Consider the following 19,047-nt stretch of genomic DNA (forward strand, 5'->3'; position numbering starts at 1 on the left):
ATTTAACAAATCAATGAAGGCAGACTCTTATTTTGGCTGACTTTACCTGATATTTCAAATAGCAAAAATGACTGTAGTCTGATTAGGATTACTATAGATTATTATTAAATTATGGAGATAAATTTAATTTATCTATACTGCTGGTCATTAAAAATGCTACATCAGGAAGGAAAGCAAATAGCAGAATCATATTTATTTTACACATACAGTATAATGGAAGGAAGACATGACTAAATTGACAGGTAATTTTGAGATACAGAGCATGCAGAAATCAGTATCCAGAGCAGCTGCCCCTCACAGCAATAACAGCTGTAATCTGGCAGAGCATCAAGTAGAACAGAGTTTGGATGGCAGGAATGGGTACAGCAGTCCATGTGGCTTCAACTTTATGCCAGAGTTCATCTATTGTCCTGGTTAGTGAGTGTTGGCTTGCCAGTTTCTCAGCAACCACTGACTAGACATTCTCATTTGGTGACAGATCTGGAGAACGTGCTGGCCAGGGCAACAGTCAAATACCCTCTGTATTCAGAAACATCAGGACAGCATGGGCAACATGTCCTGCTGAAAAGCAGCATGACAGAGGCCTTGAAGATAGGACACGGCAATGGACTTTAACACATCAGAAATGTAATGGTGGCTGTCAAAATTACCAATTATGCAAACAAGAGGTAAGTGGGATGTGTATCCAATGGCACCCCATACCATCACTCCAGGTCCTGGACCCACATGATGATGACAAATGCAAACTAGCAATGATCATTCCCTTCAATGCCTCCACACATGGATACGGCCATCATGTTGCTATACTCAGAACTGACTTTGTCTGGAAAGATGATGTGATCCCACTCCCTCATCCATATTTGTTGTTGAATGCACCTTTAGTGGGGTTACTAATATCTGTACTCAGCATGTGTCGACGTAAGGCAAAATTGACATGGATTTGCCCTATCTTGTCAGGATATCCAGTGTCTTTGTTCTGTCAACGAGATGAAGTGAGGCACTAATCTAGGCGATAATTTGATTTATTTTGACTGACTATGCAATATTTACAAAGGACATTGAGGTGTTGTACAAGTTCAAAGTCATTAAGGTGGTCAGCTCCAAAAGGTTGGCATGGAGGAAAAAGATGACTCTCCTTGTTGGAGTCCAAAAGCAAAAGTGGGATCAGAGGATGAAGGTCACATGGTGGCACCCTGTGAACTAAACACCATTGTAGGTGCCCCTGTCTCTGCTGCAGCATCAAGAGAAGCTGCAACAATGGTTGCCATGCTGAGCTGCAGACGTTGTCACATTGTCCATCAGACACTTGTTCTGAAAATAACCTAAGTTCTTGATTCAGAGTATGTGACGTGGCTGTATGATCCCACAAGGCCATGTGGACAAGATGTTTGTCCTCTCAGGAATTAGTGACAGGGGGTTGCTGAGATCCCACATGACATTCTGTATGCCCCTCCTGGACCCATTGATTCCATATTTTTGTGACAGTCCATCGGATTATGACCAATACAAGCAGCAATAGCATGGAATGATAAACTGCAGTCCTGGTAGGCTATGATTTTACCACAATCAAACTCTGACACGTGCTGGTAGGCATTCCTTCTCCTTACACAAGGCATAACAAAACCTTTACACAAGCAACCAACATGAGAATGAGATTTCAGTATGAGAAACTCGCTTTACAATCTTTCCTTTTATACAGATTGTAGGTGGCTTTACTCCTACCTGCTTTGCGAGCATGTGTTGAAATGCTAATCATTTGCATATCCCAACATGTTATACCTTTCATGCAAATTTCATATTTGTTGTGTGCTGCCTTCATTTTGATAATTTGATAGCAGTGTAGTATAAATGAAGATTTGTTATATCTGTTGAAGGGATCTCAACAAACTGTTCCAATACCTAGCAACAAAGCTCAGTTCCAGTTTAAAGCGCTTTAAACAATATGTTCGGTTTAGGGAACACAGGGTATCAGTTACAAGTTTTAGTTGCTTGTTTTACTTAATTGAAGTGCTTCCTATGGTATCAATTCCTAATATTCATGGTTTTACATTGGTAAATGCACAGTTATCTATTATAGTGGCTCCAACATCTGAAAACTGTAATGTAATGTGAAATTTTCTTGCTGATTTTTGAAATAGACGTATTTGAATTGATAAGAAACCACCTTTATTTTTCCAGAGGTACAAATCACGTTGGATAGTGTAATTGATGATTTTTTATACATTGACTGATCCCATGATATCCTTGTGATTAGGAGATAAATTACTTTTTGATAATAGTAGTTATAGTAATTTTATGAACTTGATTTATTTATTTAAAATACTCTACAGTATATTTATTTAAATCAATGAATCAAGCTAATATTTTCTAAAAAATTAATGTTTTAATTTTTTGAAAATATACAGTCAGTTTTTACATAAAGCAATGTAATTTAATGAAATTCTCTGTTTAATAGTTCTTTGATAAATTTTTAACAAATTTTCATATTAAATAACTATTCCATTTTACAAAATTTATCAAGTGAAAGTATTGAATTATATAAATAAATTTATACAAATATAAAATAATTAAATATAGTTTGAAATTAAATAACATAACATATCATTCCTTAATTCATAAACTTCTGACGAGTGGATTTGTAATTGTCACCAGTAAAGCTGCTCGAATATATTTCTTCTTATTCCATTTAACTTGTGTCATAATTGTACTTAAGTAAGTATTGCAATTAGTTTCTTCACTTTTATTATCTTATTAAGAGTAAATATAATTATTATTTGTTTGTTAGTCTTAAGGGTTGTTTCTCCAAAACCAAGGGAGCCATATTTTACACATGCAAAACAAAAAGTTTTTCCTGTCTTTTTTTACATGAATTAATCTGATAATTTTTGAGATACCATTGCACTGAACTTACAAATCTTGAGAACAGATATTCCCAGCTAATTATGAATCAATAAGCAAAAGTTATCCTGATTGATAATATATGTCTCATATTAATTTTGATTAACATTTTATTAAATTCATTTATTTATATTTAGCAAGTAAATGAAATAGAAAGAACATGTTCTCTTTACAAAAATAAAACAATCCTTTATTTAATGTTAGTGTTTTTGATCCAAACTTTATAAACCATGTATTCAGTCTGAACTTAAAAGAATTGACAGATTACTATAATGAAGATTAAGACAATGAAAACATTTGATATAAATAATTTTTTTTTAATTTTGAAAGGACAACCAAATAAATTGCCAAATTATCAGGCTATAATATGGCTATGTAATTAATTCAATACTAAATAATTTGTCAAGAGATAGATAGAGTATTATTTAGTATTTAATTAATTATAGTGATATTATATACAAAGTCATATGTACAGTACATTACATAGCCAAATGAATTGGGTTTTTGAGATGATGTTCATATATAAGAACATCTTTAAGGTTATAAATGTACCTATTTGCTTTTCCATCAAATAACTTAAATATTTTTCAAATGAGCCATTATACTTAAAGAAGACACCAAGATATTTTATGTTGTTTACAATTGATAATTTAATGTTCTTACAATACTATTTATCTGACTTTTTTAACTTTGAACCATTCCTAAAAATCATCACCTTAGTTTTAGATGAGTTAATTTTAAGATTATCATTCCAACAATAGTAACAAAATATTTAAAATTCTCTGTATTTCAATTGGAGTGAAGGGAAAAAATGACTATACCATCAGCATAATGCAGGGGTTCCCAACTTGTGTTCTACAGAATCTTAGGTTTTGCCAATAAAAATTTGGGGTTCCACAATAAAACCCATTGAGTGTAATGATGTATGAATGTGCCAATGCAGATTTGGAAGTGAGGTGTAATTGTTCTAGTCTCAGATCAAGTCCTTGTATGAAGATAAGATATGAGGAATTGATCTGAGACTATACACGGGCTAAGGTTATTTATAATTTTATAAACAGCGAGGACCAATTTTATCGGTAACTGAACAAACCAAAATCATGATATAATGTTTGACAAGATAATAGAAACCATAAAAACAGTAAGACAAACTAAAGCTATAAAATCATTAAAAACAATCATAACTTTAAAAAGGATTCAACATATAAATAAAAATACAATTGTTTGTATGTATATTGATATGGATATATATGTATATGTATGTGGTGCCCATCCCCCACACTGATATGACTTGGTCGAGTCCGATGTCGTGTGCAAGCGGGAAAAAGGATGAACCATTAGAGTTAGAAAAAGAAGAAGCAACGATGTAGCACGAACAATGTGTCTGCTTCAAGATGATTAATATCCATTTAATAATTAGTATCAAGATGATTTGTTTAGTGTTCTTCGTTTTGTAATGTTTTCTGTATCGTATTAAAATATACATCATTATATGTCATAAGAAGCTCTTCATATTCTTTCTTAAACTGCATTCTGCATATGCTTCTTAATGCCCAGCCTAGCCATCTATAGACACCACATATATATTAAAAAACAAAATGTTTTGTCACCATTGTACTGTACATAAATAATGTAAATTTGATTTACAGTTTGAAAATTTCAAAACAACTTTTAAATGGTTTTTAAAAATGTCTTAATTTTCAATTAATTTGATTTCAATTTTTATTAATTAATTTTGATTTTATTTTTAATTGTAGTTTTATAGTTTTACTTTTGATTTCAGTGTAAAGTGGCTACCCAGTATGCTTTAATTCATTGATATCTGCAGGGTTCCAACATTTTTTTATTAAAGTGATAAAGGTTTCGTGATAAAAATAAGTTGGGAATCTCAGGCATAATGTAAAATATTAAATTTTTTGATAAAATTTTCAGGACTATAATTGTAAAATTAATACATTTTAAGACTATACAGGGTGTTTCAAAACTATATGTCATAAATGTAAAGGCAGGTAGAGGGGACCTAAATAAGTAGATTTCGTAAATGAATGTGGGTGTGGAAATGCAGCATTGAAGTGCTAGCACGTAAGGCAGTATTAACAACAGGTGAGTGAAAAGACAAGTAAAGACAAAGAAAAGCAACAATTTATTTATCAACAAGTTTACAATAACTGCTCGAAAGAGTGACCACCAACAGCAATACAAGATTCACAGTGGCAGTGCATGGATTGGCGTACATTAGTAAAAATGTCAAGCATGTCATGCACATTTCCAGCAGCAACAGACAATCGGGCAACCAGATCTTCTTCAGATGTTATGGGACTATCATACATCATGCTCTTAATGTGACCCCAAAAGAAGAAATCCAAGATAGGTCTGTGCAGTGGTCTGGAACAGGTCCACCCCATCCTATCCAATCTGGAGAGTGTGGTGGCCAAGGAACAGGTCCACCCCATCCTATCCAATGCTGCTGTAGACAGCATCCAGATGATTCCTGATGATCCTGCTGAAGTGAGCAGCCGCTCCATTTCCTTGTGCAGTCCCATACATGAAATGCATGTCGTCAAGCTCCGTATTGGTATAATGATGCATGTTGCTCAAAATCTGTGTGGGGAATGACGATTCAAGCCAGCGAAGTGCTTTCATCCACTGAACTCGACAACATTCTCTTGCTGCATTTCCGCACCCACATTCATTTACGAAATCTGCTTATTTAGGTCCCCTCTACCTGCCTTTACACTTCTGTCATATAGTTTTGAAACACCCTGTATAATAATGAGTCTTTTGATGTCCTTTCTTGCACCTCATGAAAATAACAATCAAAAGGATATCACAAGATTCATTGTATAATCTCAAAATGTTTTATTGTATTTTTTATTTGTGCTGTCACAGGAAGGAAGTCCTGTAATGTTTTACATAGTGAGGCAGATGAGCATCCTCTAATAAAAGGTTGACTCTGCCGTAAGACTGTTATTTTCCTGAGGTATGAGAAAGGACATCAAAAGACTCATTATTGTATAGTCTTAAAATGTATTAAATTCTTCATTCAGTTCCAGACCATCATTACTTGTATATGCTAGCTAAATCATTTATATAGAGTAAAACAACATAAAGTAAAAAGTTTATAAGACAAAATTAATTTAATTTTCTACAATACATTTATTGAAATATATTATTGAAATATTCTTGTAATTAGTCATATGCTTTTTTTTGTTTGAAAATATAGATCCCAAAATTTTTTATTTTTTTCCCCTGCTTTGTCTCTTGGTTTTAGGAGAAACTAAAATTTTAGGACTAGATAATTGTGTATGCAAATGGAATATTGGATCTTTAAATAAATTATAACAAATAGAAAATTATATTTTGAAAACATAACAGAAAAACAGAAGAAGTTTCTACATTTATAATATAATGTTATCAGGGTATGCTTACAGGGTATAGCACCCCCATTTTATATCAAAGCAATCAGTTTTGTTTCTTTAAAATAAAAACAAATATAATAATATAAATGTGTATCACGTGATTTCAATGGCAGAAAGTAGTCTTATACAAACAGAAAAAAAAAAACAAATTTTAAATTGCTATTTCTCAGAAACATATGTTGAAAAATGTAGGGCACAGACTAAAGATAATTACAGTGAATTCAAAATAACTGTAATTTTGATAATTTTTATTGGAAATAAGAAATTAATGATTTCATACCTTTTTCTATTCTGCCTTTTGGAATCACACTGACAAGTGAGTATAAATCAAACTGTAATTTACATAATTTATAATCATTATATTAATTCAATCTTATCAATTATCCATTTTCCATCTTCCATTTAACAATTTTAAAAAGCTAATAAAAAAAAGAATTATGTAAAAAAAATTAAAGAAGTAAGGATAATTCTAAAGTAATTGAGCAACATTCTTTGAAAATCTTTGACAAGGGAACACGTGCTTTGATATCCCTGAATCTACTTTTGACAGTACTGATATACTCAAAATCTTGGATCTGCCACTAATTGTTACATACTATCTTTAGGATATTTTACTACTTTTGTATTTATTGATGTATTTGTAGCATCTTTATGTTATACAAAAATGGATTTTTCCTTTTACTAAATACACTCATTGCCATTAAAATTAGCACACTAAGGAGTTGTTGTATTGCTGCAAAACTTGTTCATGCAGATAAGTCTCAAGCAAATATGGAAATGATTAGAGTTATAGTGTGATGGCTCATTGCATAATGCCAGCAGAGGATGTTCAAGTGTATCCCCTTGGCCTATAAAAAAAAAAGTATGCAAAGGCATCCCATCTGTAGTTTATCTATTGTAGAGGGATGCTGTATCACTAGAGATGCCTTTACATCGCAATCAAAAGGATTTTGATTGTAATCACCTAATTACATCACCATTACACTCACATGTACAGTTTTGTTTGATTCTGACAACTCCTTGGTGTGCTAATTTTTATGGTAGTGAGTGTATTTATTAAGCTAAATATATATTAGTAATATCAATAATACTGGATATTTATTAATCATTGTCACAATCATTACTATTTCATATCAGTATTAATTTCTGTATACTTTGATAAATTTTTTTGTATTTCTTTTCTATTAATCAAATTTAGAATAAAAATATAAATAATACAATGAAATACAGTTTAGAAATACTACTAAATGTAAGCAAAATTATGTGAAATTTATGTGGATTGATATGTGTACACCACAAATGATAAATAATGAACTTATCATGTTGAACTGGGTGTTAGGTAAAATTTGCAGTCAAAGGAAATACAGTAATTGATATTAAGATAGAAGTAAATCATAATTGTAACTAAATAAACATTATAAAATATATTTAATTAAGCATAAAAAAAAAATTAAAAATTTAGCAGGAAAATGTTAATAAACAATACTAGCAAACATTTCCTCTCATGTTAAGTGATCATCATCAGGCTAATGACCTTTAAAAACTTGGATGAACCTGATAAAACAAATAGTTCAAACACCAACCTCTTAAGATTGGTACTTACCTTATTAGCCTGATGATGACCTTTTAACACAAGAGAAAACATTTGCTAGTGTTGTTCATTAACACTGTCCTGCTGGATTTTTTTTTCTTGCTTAATTTACATATGTCCAGTTGTTGGTTGTTGTTATGTTTAATTGTTAAATTTTTATTAGATAGATAAATCTTACTTTTTTATTTAGCATTTTTACAGCTTTTGTGCTAGAAGCCTTCATATTGGAATACTCATTTTCAAAAAGTAAATTAGAAAGTGCAATTGAAATGAAAATTGAAGAGATGGGATTAAGATTAGGCCGGTATGTACAGTACATCAAATTATTAAAATACATATAGCTGATAACTTGTCATAATAATTATTATAAATATATTTTATATTATGATTTTCTTTCAGAATTTATTTAATGTTTTATTTGGATAAACTTTTTAGAATATCAAATGAAATTTAGTGACATTTATAGTTATTGAAATATTCTTTTTATTTTAAAATTATTTATTTAAGGATTTTACTTAAGTGAGAAAATAATTTTCTTTATTTTTTTAATTGAAATTAATTGAAATAATTAAAAACAGTAAGAAATTATTCAAAAATAATTGTTAATTTTACAGCATTTTTCAAAAAAGATGTGCCATAATTATATTTGCATAAAAACATGTAAAAGCATTCAACCAGTTCCTGAAGCCATATTGGTTATATGACAATTCAAGAAAATCTTTAGCTTTTAGCATTCTAATTTTTTATCGAACGTTTTGACCTGAAGCAGATCCCGATTAGGATTGAAAGCGCTTGTCATAGCATATTTATATTAAAATATATTTGCTGGTTTAATTTTGAAGGTTTTCTGGTGGTGTTTACTAAAATCTTTAAAAAAGATCTCAAAAACTTAATATATATGTCTGGATATTGTATTATTGTTGTTAGCATCGTATCGTAAAGCTTAGATAGAGAGCTCAGCAGGATCATTTGATAAGTCTCTGCTCTATACGGGTTTTGTTTATACTCAACAAATGATAAAAGATAATTTTCTCATTGGAAAAATTTTTCAGAGCTTAAAATTGTGTAATCATTATTAACATCATTAGAATTTATACTAATATTCTAAATATTCATTTAAAGATAATAATAATAGGTTTTATTTGAAAGTCTTAATATTAAACAGAAATAATGAAAATTGCATCAATTTATTTGAAATAATTCAAGCACATATCAAGTTTCCTTACATTTGTAATTTTAAAAATATTATATTCCAGGAAGCAGACTCACGTTCAAAATGAAACTGATAAAGATACTTTGGTGTCTAATGCTGACTTAGATCTTCAGTTAGATAGTGATCATGATTATCAGGATGATGAAGTGGATTCCAGAGAAAGAGCACCTTCAAATCTACCAGATCTTTCACATGAAACAGAGATACGTTTTCGAATTTCTAAAAGTAAGTAAAATTCTAAATATAAATATGGAATATTTAAGTTAAATATTTTTATAAATTTTATAAGAAGTCCTAGAAATAATGGTTAAAAATTGAAATTAGAAAGATATATATAAGGTGTGGAAGAAGTTTGAATTTGTTTTTAGATTATTAAATTAAGTATAAATGCATGAAAGTATAATATCATATCTAGCTTGTGACAAATCAATCTATTAATTTTATGAAATATATTTTTACAATTATATTTCAATGATCCTGAATTATAAGTGATACCATTTTGTGTCATTTGAAACTGTCTGAAATGATTTTTAGACAGTTTCAAATGACTATCTTTTTATGAAATGGTTTCTGATTGATTTCAAATGACACCAAGTGTATTATTAAACAGGTTGAACAATTTTATTGAAATTGGAAATCTTTAATTAACAATGAACAGTTATTTATTGTGACATTCTTGCAATGCTGGGCTCAATTTTTCATCACAATGCTCTCAATTTTAATACTGTCTTGCCCCCTGTACATCATACTTTTCCTGTTAACAATAGCGTCATGCCAGTCATGTAGCTAACTCCATTCAGGAGAAAATTTTTTATTGAAATAATATGACTTCTATTCCAAACAGGAAGTTTGTATATAGTTAATCAGTGCCTGCTGCTTCTAAGCTTCCCTTATCTGGTCTTGACATTCATCTATCTAACTCCATTCTCAAGATTAAGGAAGGACAGACAGACAAATTTACAAAAATTGCAGACCCATAAATTAAATTCCAGTAGGAATTTACAGGTTTGCAGTTTTTGAAAATTGCAGTCCAATAAAACATTTTTTATGTATTTTGAAATGCCTCTGGATATAATGTCAAGTGATATCAGATATCAAATGATATCAAAAGTTCAAAAATTATGAACATAGTGTTTTAACAGATGAGAACAAGCTATGTTACTTGATGTCAAGTATACTGTACATTATAGTGTTAACTGACATCAAGTCATATAATGTTCTGATGACTGAAATAAAGTCATATCATGTCATACCATTTGAAATCATATACCATTAACACATGATTTTAAATGATATTTTTACTAGAGGCAAATGTAATATCAATGAAATTTAAATGAAAATAGAATTTGTTTAAATGAAAATAAACTGCTATTATAATAATTAGCATTTTTTTTCTGTAAAAATGTAAAATTGTTTTGGATGAAACAATTTTACATTTTTTGTAAAACTAGGTTAAGTAGTGCTCATCCTTCTCTTTATGGATTATTTTTAGGAAAGTTGTCTTTAAGACAAAAGTTTTAATGTGTAAAGAACTTTTTCATTATTACAAATAGGAAAAAACTCTGATTCTTGGACCCAAAAGAACATTATTTTTGCTAGTTTCATTAATGGCCCTCAACATTTGTTGTGAAACCAGATTTATTAAACACCTCTTATCTATTCATTTGTGTAAAAAGATGTACAATTACTGACAATGTATAACTTGTATAGAGGCTGATAAGAGACAAGAAGGTCCGAAATGCATTCCCCAGATAATATAAATCAATAAATGTTGATTTTCTAATTGGGCAATATTTCCTATTCTGTGTTTAATAAGTCTGGTATCACAACATGTTGATGGCCATTAATAAAAACTAGCAGATGACAATCAGACAAAGCAAATACAAGAAACATTATTTTTATTCAAAAATTCTCAAAAATCAAGCAAATGCTTAAATAACTGCAGCAGCAATAAAGTTCTGTGTATCTTTTGTCATTAATAATAATATATGTTGTTCAAGTATTTAACACATATCATTCAAAGACCTTTAAAAATTAATATATTAATACATGGACCACTAATAATGACCCTCATTGAATGATAAGATCTATATAACAATATAGTGATTTGGACTGTTATTGATCCCATTATGAAATACAAATGCTGCACAATACTATGAGCCAAGAAATAGAAGCATGTTAAGAATACTTGAAAATGAACTAGCTGGAAACCAACACAATGAATATCTTATTTAGCATTGTATTTTCTACTAAAAGAATGAATAATGTACTGTGTGATCATCTGATTACTTTATAGAGTATCTTATCTGTGAAAAAATACTGTAATTCATAATATGAAAAAAATAGCATAAATTATTAGCAATAGAAATTGTACATTAAAGAAAAATCATGAACTGGAAGATAAGTGTATCATACAAATGTAAAATATTTTTATTTCAATTCAAATTTTTTGTTTCAAAATTAACTATTCTCTCTCATATTTTATTAAAAATGGATTATTTTTTGATGAATTTTAGAATTTTCATTAAATGACTGTTATTTTTTGAAATAAGTTTAATTTTTCCCATTTAAAATTATAATAGTTCATATGTAGACAGTAGTAATTTATAAAGTTTGTACTTATTTGATTATGAACTGATTGTTATATTTCTAATGCCTTGTTTCCCTCATACCAGTGCCGTCTTTAGGGGAAGGCCTACGGAGCCCGGGGCCCCTGAATCCGAAAGTAATAAAGTTACAAAGAAAACAAATAGGTTACTTGAAATGAAGAAACCATTAATAATACGATTGAAATTACTCCTCCAACACATAGTGTGAAGTGTTGAGTACAGGGTGAAAAGTCTCACTGGCTAAGAAAAAGAAAGAAAAAAAAGGTCAACAGATCTTCTGGGATATGGTTAAAAGGGTGATAGCATGATATCCATAACCAGTCTCGCCCATGCTAGCTACACCAGCGATCCCTAGGTCTGTAATCTAGTATTGATTCTGTTTCTTCATGGGGGGCCCCCCAACATTCTTCTGGCCCAGGGCCCGTTACGTTCTAAAGATGGCACTGCCTCATACTATAGTTTTATAATCATAATACAGTTAAAAACTTGTATACATATCTTGTTCAGATATGGGTAAAAATTTTATAATTGAACTCAAACTTATATTATACTCATTAAAATATTAATAAAAAATGAATTATACCAAAGTTTTTGAATAATTCATTTTTTATTAATATTTTAATGAGTATAATTTTTAAATTGAAATATTTTAGCATATTGTTGAAAGAATTATATAAATAAATATCTATTAATATTTCAGATAAAAATGTTGAAAATTTGTTACAAAAAATGTTTGAAAATGAATTAGATGTTGAAGACATTGGCCCAGAGGATATTGATGATATGGATATTTCTGCAGATGTTCAAAAAATTACTTTCTAGTCTTATTATAAAAGATATATATATACACATATAAATATATAATATATTTTAAATGTTTGTTACATTACAAATGTTTTTTTTTTTTTAATAATTAAGTATATAAATTGGAGCAAATTAATTGCTTCATGTTTTGAATTTTGTTTTTTAATAAACTAATTGAAATGACTGATTTTGTGGAATAAACATTTGTTTTTACAATACATTGCAGATATATAAGAAAATCAAATGCATTTGATTTTATTAACTTCTAAATGTATAACACTTCTAATGATAGACAGCATCGAACAAAAGTAAATTTGTTTTTGTTAATATACTTGTGTATAAAATTACATATAAAACCAAACTGATAAACATTATAAACAAATAATACAGCTGAATTCTTGTTGGGCTACATAGCCAGATTTATAATTTGATATGTTATTAATTAATTAATTAGCCATAATTTAACCAATAAGAATTCAGAAGTATTATTTATCATTTGATTGTATTTGTATAATTATTTTAAAAAAATATCTTTTCTAGAGAATAACAAACAATAAAAGTACTTTATTGGATTAAAAAAATTACAGAATTAACACGCCGGAAAGAACTTTGAACTCTAGCTTGTCGTCGGGCTGAACCAACTTGAAAAGTTTGAATGTTGCAAAAGCAAAGCTTTTGCTAGATAATGCTTGATCTGTTGTAGTCCCATAAGCTTACAGAGCTATGAACTCAAAAATGTCTGTTGATGTGTTAGTTCTGTAATATTGTTTACTCCAGTAAAATAGTTTTATTCTGTAGCTTTGGAATTGTTTATCTTTTCTACATAAAATATTCATATAAAGTATAAATCTTATTATATAACTTAAACCACATATCTTTCCAAGTGAAGAAATCAAGAATCAGATAAAGAAATGTGTTTAGCTCTGTATTGGAATCAACACATTTTTTCCTTTTAGGTGAAATATCTATTAGTAACATAGTAAATGCCTATTATTATAATCGGTGTTTCGGTTATCGACGATCCACTTACATTCAGTTTATCAACGACTAGTTTTACCATAAACTAAACAGTGTTTTTGAGTCTTGGTTTCTTTTAATGGGTGATCATAAAATTTATACTTTGTGTTTATTTGTTAGCAAATCAGATGTTTACTAATTTCAAATATATATATATATATATTTGAAATTAGTTCTCAGAGTTTTTCTGTTTTATTCATAGATCAATTACAAGGAATTTTACAATTGTAAATAATTTTGTCTGGTTAAAGAATCTATTGGTGTTCTTCTCAGGAAAAAATCTAGATGGCTGACCTGCAGTGTTATCTGGCTGCTATTGTAAATTTTCCTACAAATCTCAGTTAATGACAATAAAACAAATACTCATAATTATAACACTCATTAGTATACTAATCTATAATCTAATTATTATATTTTTAATTGGTTTAAAGGAGATATTTAACTGGTTGATCAACCAGCTAAAATTTAGTTTGGGGAGAACATTGATATATGGTCTGTTTCTTCAATTTAACAATTATATTGTCAAATTTTAGTTACCTAATGTATAGAATTTAAGTTTGTTTTGCAAGAATAACAGCAAAAACTAATTTTCTGACTGATAATGCTCAGAAAGAAAAATATGCAAATATATGATTTAGTAAATGAAATTTTAATTATATCAGAGTATTAATTTTATTTCATAATCTTTTTTCAATAAAAGGTATTTTTTGATAACTGGTACATAATTTTATCTAAAATAGTTATAAACAAAATTCTACAATAAATATTTATAAATGTAATTGTTTAAAGAGAAAATGTAAAATATTAAATGCTGAATATATTATCATTTATAAGAATAATGGATTAAATCACATAATTACAAAATGATTTCAGTTAAAAGTATTTTCTCTAATACTACTCTATGAAACATAAATATACATTTCCCTCCATTTTCATAAATTTGAAGAACTTATGTATACTGCATTCAATTTGTTATTGCTAAATGAATATATATAACTATTGAATATTGTGTAGTGTAAAAGAGAATGTAACAAAGGGTTAATTTTGAACAAAAGTGAATCCAGAATCTAATTAATGCAAAAACATAAATAGCCTCAAAATAAAAATTCTCTTTGTAAACCAAAATGTTGATTAAATTTAATAACTACAAAAAAGTCCATTTGGATTAATTATTTGAAAAATGTGATTGTACATGTTTTCTATAAGATTCTGCAAAGTGCCATTGGGTGCAAACAACAACACTGCAACACTTTAGTGAAGGGTCTGGCTGAACTAGTCTAAATGACATCACTCTGTTAGCACTATCTTGAAACAGTCTGCTATTGTTCAAGTGGATATTTATTCTGCTACATTAGAGTACTTTAGAACAGCACATTTTTCAGTTTTATCATGCTTAAAAATGAGTGAAAATTTAAAAGTTAATGAACAAATCTTCAATATAAACCATAATTATGGAAGAATAAAAGATAATTATAAATGCAACCATATACCACATATAAATGTTTAATATCTTGCTTCTGAATCAATAAGATATCTGTCAGTTAAAGAACCAAATACATCTAGCCAACCTTACAGTGCTGCATTATAGTGCTGAGCTAAAGCAGTACATACTTTTTTGTTTGCTGAATGTGCCCATTGCTAGCTTTATTGCATTATGAAGTTCTTCTCTATCATATTGTCCGTTATTTTGTAGACTTTTCTCATTAGATTTCCTTGTAGATTTTCCTCAAGATTGCAACCTGGAAAACAAACTGGCTACTTCTTAAATTAATCTTCTTCAATGCATCTCTCAGTTAACTAAACACATTTGGCTAAACACTAACCAAATGACGAAATTCTATTGGGCTAGTATAAGGCTAATTACTAAATAAATTATGTAAGCAATTATATAAACACATGTGCTTGTGCTAACTTGTATTGACGTATTGTCATGTTGAAAAGTAAACTTATTTTTTCTAAAATATCACAAATATGGGATCAAATGGTCTTGCAGTACTTGTTGATACTCATTACTGTCTATTTTGGATGATATAAAGACCAATTTCAGCTTGTCTTGAAAGCTGAATGCTCCCCAAACCATCAGGCTTTCTTCAGAGAAATTTAATTTAGAAAAGAACACTGGTTCTTTACATAAGTTGTGCTAATAATTAGCAAACCCATCAGCCTCATCCAAGTTAAACTTTTTCTCATCACTGAATATTACTTGAAACAAAAATCTGTTATAATTATACTATTTTAATGCCACAGCTTTAACATAAGAAAGAAGGGAGTTAAATGATACCATTTTCCAGTCTTTGTTTGTGTTCTCTTGTGGAAATTCAATCTAGCTGGCTTGTATTTAGGCATCAGATGTCAATTTTGGCATATACTATGTTCTTCTCTTTTAATTAATAAAAAGGAATCATATCTAGGAAGAATATACAGTTAATAGATAGGTATGTTTAAACATGATCAGCTGAAGATCTTGTTTCACTTCATTTGCAGTTTTCATTGTATTTGATCCTGTTCTAATGATCCATCATTCATGTCTCTTCAACAGCTTGCAAGGACATCCTACACATTTTTTAAGACATAGTTACATTGTTTTGTCACAAAATTTTGAATTGCTCCAACAAAGTGGTTTAATTCTTTTGTTCTAAATTTGTAATTATTTCCAGTTAATTATAATGCTTTAATTTGGCCATTTTTGTAATCCAAAAGCTCCTTTCTAATGAAGCATAGTTGAAAAAAAAAAAAAAAAAGACAATGAGACCATCATTTGTATACTGAAATTTTTAAGGTATGTATATTTTTGCATTACTGATTTTATCATTAAGATTTTAAGTAACAAAACAAATTATTTTGAGGTAATTTGTTCTGGTTTCAGATGTGTGTGTCTTTGTTGACTTCTTTTTCTTTAAGACAGCATTATAATTTATGTAAAATAGCAAGCTGCTTCAAATTACATAAGTTGAAAGGAGTATGTATATTTATAATTTGCTACCATAAGACTTTAGGAGCTGTCCATTACTTACATGTACGGTTTAATGGAGAGAGGAATTGTAAAAAGTACTGTACATCATTGTAGAGTATGGGGAGGGAAGAGGTTGAGGTATTGTTACATAGACTTTAGTGGTATTAGTGGCATACAAATTTGTTTTTAAAAACCTACTCAATAGTCATGTGACTAAACTATCAGTTAGAAAATATTTGCAGAATTTTTTAAAGTCACTTCAATGTCAGGGATCCATGAACTATTGTACACATCATTAAAGGCAGTCCCATAGCCAGGAATGAATCGTGCGGGCTACAGGGACAAGCTGAAAAAATTCTGACTGGTACTTTTCCTTTTTTCCAGCCAACACTTGGCCTGTTAGATAGTCTAAGTGTAACAGTAGCCTAAGTTTACATGATAAAAGCAAAAGTGTATATTATATTACATACTGCATACAGGCACTGCTGACTAAGTTTAGAAGGCTTAGCCACCTCATAGTCCCCACAACTAGGACTCTGATTAAAAGTAAGAAGGTTTGCCAAAAATATATCATTATATAAAATGAAGGGAAGTCAAAAGTGGCTCAAAAATTGTACATGTAATTAATGTATGGCTCATTATAAATAAAATTATGTTTTAATAACAAAAACTTGAACTTAAAAAAAATTCATATATATTACAAAGTAAATATTATAACATCAAAAGATGAAAAATTGCTCTAAATAATAATAATAATAATTTCAAACACATCTAAAATGTAAATATATTCTGCAATATATCTCAGAACTGGATGGACCAAAAATTTTGAAACTGCATTTATTTCTATATAAGGGCATTGATCCTATTAAATTTTGGTAGTTAAAGGTCAAGAAGCGGGGAGATAGAGGAGTGTCAATATGTCATATCTTGAGTGGGGTCAGACTTAATGAAAGTTTTACTCATTATTTTACCAAATGTTTCACTTTAAAAACTTGATATATTATTTATAAAAATATAATGTGTTTAGAAGCGGATTAAATGGTTTGATTGTAATCTCTTCCTTTCTAAGATTATATTATTAAAATAGTCAACTTTCTTGATTTTATTACCAGTTCATTCAAAATAAGGTCTAACATCGAAAATCGTTGAATTCTTAATTTATTATTTTAAAATTATTTTCAGTATTCGGTTTATTTATCCATTTTGAATTTTAAAAACTAATAATAATTAATGATGATCATCTAGAAGAAAAATTACTCGTAACGAATCTATATTGTTAGTTGATTTATTGTATATTAACAAGAAATTATTTATTGTGACATTGTCACAATGCCAGGCTGCAATTTTTAATTAATTTAATTTAAAATGTATGCTCTCCACCTCAAATTAGAAGTGGCTTGCCCCAACATCATACTTTTCCTTTAACAATAGAATTGTGCCGGTCATCTAACACCTTTCGGGAGGGGGGGAATTTTTGAATTGAAATGACATGACTTCCAGTTTGCATCAGAAGTTTTTATGTAGTTAATCAGGGCCCCCTGCCCTGTGGGTTTTCATATCTGGGCTCATCTTTCATCTATCTAACTACATTCTTGAGATTAAGGAAAGATAGACAGACATATGGCAGTGGGAATTTATAGGTCTACAATTTTTTCAAATTGCAGCCTAATAAATAAAAAATATTTAAAAATTTTAACTGATGATTTGGATAAAGTATTAGAACTGAAAAGAAATTTATATTCACTTTATTAAGCTATTGAAAGAGCTGTAAACTTGCAAAATTTATTTTCTGATTCGATTCTACAATTATATGTACAATTATAAAGTACTTATTTAGATATTAGTAAGTTTCCATTTTTTATAGTATAAAAGTTTTAACTAAAATTAATTTTGTAGTTATGTATTTTTATTTTTAATTTAATATTCTTCTTTCATTTTAAAAATTATTGTAATAATAAAATTCTTTTTAATTTCTTATTATAACAAACTTAAAGAATTTTAAAAAATGAAGATTTGTAATATTTTCTAAGAGCATTGGCATTGAAATTTTTTTCTTTGATTTAAAATAGAGTAATATTTTAAGGATTACAATAATACATTTTTTAATTTTTAAAATGATTTTTTTACAAGAATTTGAAAGTTACAATATACAATTATTTATAAAAACCACACACAATAAATTATGTATGCATTCTATATTTTATTTTTGCTAGATAATAGATTTTATAAAAATTATATACACATTTTAAAGTTTGGAACAATATACAGAAAGAAAATTAATTTTCAAAATAATTTAAGTACTTTTGTGAATTTTAAGACAATAGAATTATTCTACAAAAAAGGAAATGCCTTCTTAAAAGGAGCTTAATTTTTTAAATTTGTTTGCTTTGAGATTTGATTTGATTTTTTCATTATTGTTGTTATTACTCTACGCATAAATATTTCCATTATTTCAGAAATATATATATATATATATGTGAGGTCAGCCAGGCTTAGGAAGTTGGGAAAGTACTTTCTACCACTTAATCAGCTAACTTGTTGTA

General features: G+C 28.8%; 1 protein-coding gene across 2 annotated transcripts in view; it reads left to right on the forward strand.

Moving 5' to 3' along the window:
* Positions 1 to 13,331, forward strand: part of LOC136978359 (two pore calcium channel protein 1-like) — a 40,192-nt gene extending 26,861 nt beyond the window's left edge. For both annotated transcript variants that reach the window (XM_067274063.1, XM_067274065.1), the window contains exons 16-19: positions 2,622 to 2,712; positions 8,099 to 8,212; positions 9,165 to 9,346; positions 12,431 to 13,331. In XM_067274063.1, coding sequence (XP_067130164.1) covers positions 2,622 to 2,712; positions 8,099 to 8,212; positions 9,165 to 9,346; positions 12,431 to 12,552 — 509 coding nt within the window. In that variant the 3' untranslated portion in view covers positions 12,553 to 13,331. The remainder of the gene's footprint in view (positions 1 to 2,621; positions 2,713 to 8,098; positions 8,213 to 9,164; positions 9,347 to 12,430) is intronic.
* The last annotated feature ends 5,716 nt before the right edge of the window (positions 13,332 to 19,047 follow it).

The sequence above is a fragment of the Centruroides vittatus genome, unplaced genomic scaffold (assembly GCF_030686945.1).
Source record: "Centruroides vittatus isolate TY-2023 unplaced genomic scaffold, ASM3068694v2 contig_1146, whole genome shotgun sequence".
NCBI lineage: Eukaryota > Metazoa > Arthropoda > Arachnida > Scorpiones > Buthidae > Centruroides > Centruroides vittatus.